The following is a 4,171-nucleotide window of genomic DNA, read 5'->3' on the forward strand; positions in this document are numbered from 1 at the left end:
AGATAGAACTTGAGAGAGATCAATTAGATGAAGAAAATTGAAGAATGAAAGTGTTTGTAGATGTTTTTGGTCGTTGGTGTATGGATTAGATATAAAGGATATGTAATTTTGTTTTCATGTAAATAAGTCATGAATGATTACTCATATTTTTGTAATTTTATGAGATATTTCATGCTAGTTGCCAAATGATGGTTCCCACATGTGTTAGGTGACTCACATGGGCTGCTAAGAGCTGATCATTGGAGTGTATATACCAATAGTACATACATCTAAAAGCTGTGTATTGTACGAGTACGAATACGGGTGCATACGCGTAGAATTGTTGATGAAACTGAACGAGGATGTAATTGTAAGCATTTTTGTTAAGTAGAAGTATTTTGATAAGTGTATTGAAGTCTTTCAAAAGTGTATAAATACATATTAAAACACTACATGTATATACATTTTAACTGAGTCGTTAAGTCATCGTTAGTCGTTACATGTAAGTGTTGTTTTGAAACCTTTAGGTTAACGATCTTGTTAAATGTTGTTAACCCAATGTTTATAATATCAAATGAGATTTTAAATTATTATATTATCATGATATTATCATGTATGAATATTTCTTAATATGATATATATACATTAAATGTCTTTACAACGATAATCGTTACATATATGTCTCGTTTAAAAATCATTAAGTTAGTAGTCTTGTTTTTACATATGTAGTTCATTGTTAATATACTTAATGATATGTTTACTTATCATAGTATCATGTTAACTATATATATATATCCATATATATGTCATCATATAGTTTTTACAAGTTTTAACGTTCGTGAATCACCGGTCAACTTGGGTGGTCAATTGTCTATATGAAACATATTTCAATTAATCAAGTCTTAACAAGTTTGATTGCTTAACATGTTGGAAACATTTAATCATGTAAATATCAATCTCAATTAATATATATAAATATGGAAAAGTTCGGGTCACTACAATAGGCTTATAGCACACGGTAACTTTAGTACCGTTGTTTATGATGCTGGTAAGGGTAGATCAATTTATAATAACATGAAAGCTTTTATCAGGTATTATCTTGTTTTAATGTTGTTATGTACTAATTATTTTTCATTTAACCTGAATTTGTTAGCTATTAGGTACATGATATCATCGAACGTTGGGGAGGTATTTTCCAATTTTCAACTGCTGCACCTGGGATACATGGCCAGCTTCTATGGGTTAATCTAGTTATGATGGTCCATATGATACTTCTCTACGTTTTAAGCCTACGAATGTTGATATGATGAAGAAACCACCTTGTAAATGTACCAACCTTCCCATAGATTTATGCGTCTTATTTCGCTACTTGGTGGTCTACCTTTTTATGATCTTCATAAGATGTATGGTTTGGTTTGTGCATGAATAGCTGAGGTAGCAAAATGGGTGGGTTGGGTAACGAGTAAAAGCAGATTAGTTTTCGTAATGGTTAGGCCAGATTGACCTGAATCACTCTTTTAATGAAGTTTGTGAGACTTGCAAGAACAATTCAATGTATGCTGCTATTAGAAACAAATAACAACTTAAACATCTCTGATCATATCCAGGGTGTTCTCAGCTAAAACATTCGAAAATATCTTCACGATTGTTCTTCATCTTTGTGAAAACTTCATCTAATATCCAATAAATTTCATTCGATCTTGGATGTGATCTATCATCTACAATGAACTTATAAACATGACTCCCTTCTTCAATAAAGCTATACCCTGCAGCCTTTGTAATTTGAGATCCCTTCATCATTTTCCTTAGCTTTGCAACTCCACCCCACCGCCCAGTATTCGCATATATATTGGATAAAATTACATAATTACCCGGGTTCCATGGCTCTAATTTGAATAGATGCTCGGCTGCTATCTCACCCAACTCAACATTATTATGAAAACTGCATGCACCTAGCAGAGTTCCCCAAACTACCGAGTCCGGTTGCATTGGCATAGTTTGTATAAGTTTGTAGGCTTCTTGTAGTTCTCCCGCACGACCCAAGAGATCAACCATACATCCGTAGTGTTCGATTTTGGGCGTGATTGAGAACTTGTTCGACATTAATTTGAAAAGCTCTCGGCCTTTTTTTACCATCCCTCCATGAGTACACGCAAGGATTGCTCCCACGAATGTGACATCATCTGGTGTCATCCCTTCTCCCTGTGTCACTAAAGAATGAGATCCAAAAACAAAGTTTTATCTTTACTATATGCAGTGTTACAAAAAACGGCCAATACGGCCGTTACAACGGACGTCGCAACAGATGTACCAGTGTACCATCGCATAACGGGCAACAATGGTTAAAAAAGGTCACCAATGGTAAAAAAAGGTAAGCAACGGTAAAAAAAAAAAGGTCAACAACGGTTAAAAACCTAAAAAGGGTCAACGTTATATAAATATAAAGCTACTTTGAAATATTATGTGCAAGGTATTTGCCTTTAATTTAAAATATTTATGCTTGAAATGTTTATGTTTGAAATAATTATAAAAAGTCAACGTTGGTCAACATCCGTATCGACCTCGTCTCGCCGTCTTGACCGTTGCGACGCTCCAAAGTCCCGACCGTCTCGACCCCGTTTCGCGTCTATTTTCAAACTTGACTATGTGTTGTAATGTCATTTTAAAGCGTTTAACTTCTTAAAAAATAAGAATGTATGTGGTAACATACTTTTATTTGTTTATTACTCGTACTTCATAAACAGAAACACTTTTTGATAGTGTTAGGATTTGCTTATCTACTTTTAAAATAAACCGTAAGAAGATTAGCAACTAAATAAGCAAAATCCTAAACACCTGTAACAATTGATATAGTTATTAGGAGAGATATGTTACCAGCATTTGGTGAAAAAGCTGAAGAGCTTCATTATATTTTCCATGAATAGCCAAACCCATGATCACGGTATTCCATGAGCACAAGTTCCTCCTCGCACCAATTTCTTCAAACAGTTCCATAGCCTTATTAATTTTACCACATTTAGCATACATTTCAAGTAATGCATTGCATACGAATAAATTTTTAAAGTACCCTCGCTTTCTTGCATACGTTTCAATCCTTTGTCCCACTTCCAAAGCACCAAGACTCGCACACGCCGGAAGAATACTAGCTATCGTCACTTCATTTGGCTGCACATCTTTCAAATTCTCCATTTCCAAATACAACTTCAAAGAATCCACGTACTTCCCGTTTTGCGAGTATCCAGATATCATAGCAGTCCAAGATATAACATTCTTAACAGGCATTTCATCGAACAGTTTAGCTGCACCTTCCATATTTCCGTTTCTTGCGTACCCTGCTATCAATGAGTTCCATGTGGGGACATCTCTAATTGTCATTTTATCGAACACTTGGCGTGCATAAGATAAAACCCCTAGTTTCGCGTACATGTCAACTAACGCTGTCGACGCGTAAATATCAAATTCGTAACCTGATTTAACAAGACGGGCGTGAAGCGTCTGACCGTGGCGAGGCGAGTTGAATTTGGCTGAAGCGGTGAAGAAGGAAGTGAATGTGTGTTGGTTTGGGGAGCAACCATTGAAGCACATTTGGGTGTAGAGTGAGAAACAGGTGTGGTGAGGTCCATGTGAAGAGAAAGCTTGAATCAGTTTGTTGTAGAGAAAGACGGTTGGTTGAGGAATAAGGTCGAACAGTTGGTGGGCGTAAGGGATGTTTGGTATTTCAAGTAGTTTGGTGATTAGGAATTTGTTGAAGTCTATGCCGGTACGTAGAGTGTGGGCATGGATTCGTTTCAGTTGGTTCATAACAAAAGTGTTGATGATTCGATATGTGTATCAGCAAGAATTCAGAAGGCATTTATAGTTTGACAATTTATTTACTTTTAATTGTTTGCTACTCCGTATTACAGTAGTGTGTAGTGAGTTGTAATATGGAGAAAACAAAGAAAAGGTTGAGAACACATGAACACTCCTCAGCTCTTGGATCATTTTTGATCAGTGAACCAGATTAAACCATCAAATTATACAGGGAGGGTATTGCCATCATTTTTCAAATACACATCTACGTACGATTAAGGTTAAGGCGAACAATCAGTCATCTTCAAAAACCTTCAAAAACCCTAAACAGTTCCTGGCGATGGCGATTAAGGTTTCTGATAATGCTAAAAACGAACATATATTTCATAGCATTATACTT

General features: G+C 35.7%; 1 protein-coding gene across 1 annotated transcript; it reads right to left on the bottom strand.

Moving 5' to 3' along the window:
• Positions 1-1,593: 1,593 nt before the first annotated feature.
• Positions 1,594-3,828, bottom strand: LOC139854266 (pentatricopeptide repeat-containing protein At5g08510). Its single transcript, XM_071843581.1, has 2 exons — positions 2,854-3,828; positions 1,594-2,181 (listed from the first exon to the last, which is right to left on the bottom strand). The coding sequence occupies exons 1-2, from the start codon at positions 3,778-3,780 to the stop codon at positions 1,594-1,596; spliced, it is 1,515 nt and encodes a 504-aa protein (XP_071699682.1). The 5' UTR covers positions 3,781-3,828.
• Positions 3,829-4,171: the final 343 nt, after the last annotated feature.

The sequence above is a fragment of the Rutidosis leptorrhynchoides genome, chromosome 6 (genome assembly GCF_046630445.1).
Source record: "Rutidosis leptorrhynchoides isolate AG116_Rl617_1_P2 chromosome 6, CSIRO_AGI_Rlap_v1, whole genome shotgun sequence".
Classification (NCBI taxonomy): Eukaryota; Viridiplantae; Streptophyta; class Magnoliopsida; order Asterales; family Asteraceae; genus Rutidosis; species Rutidosis leptorrhynchoides.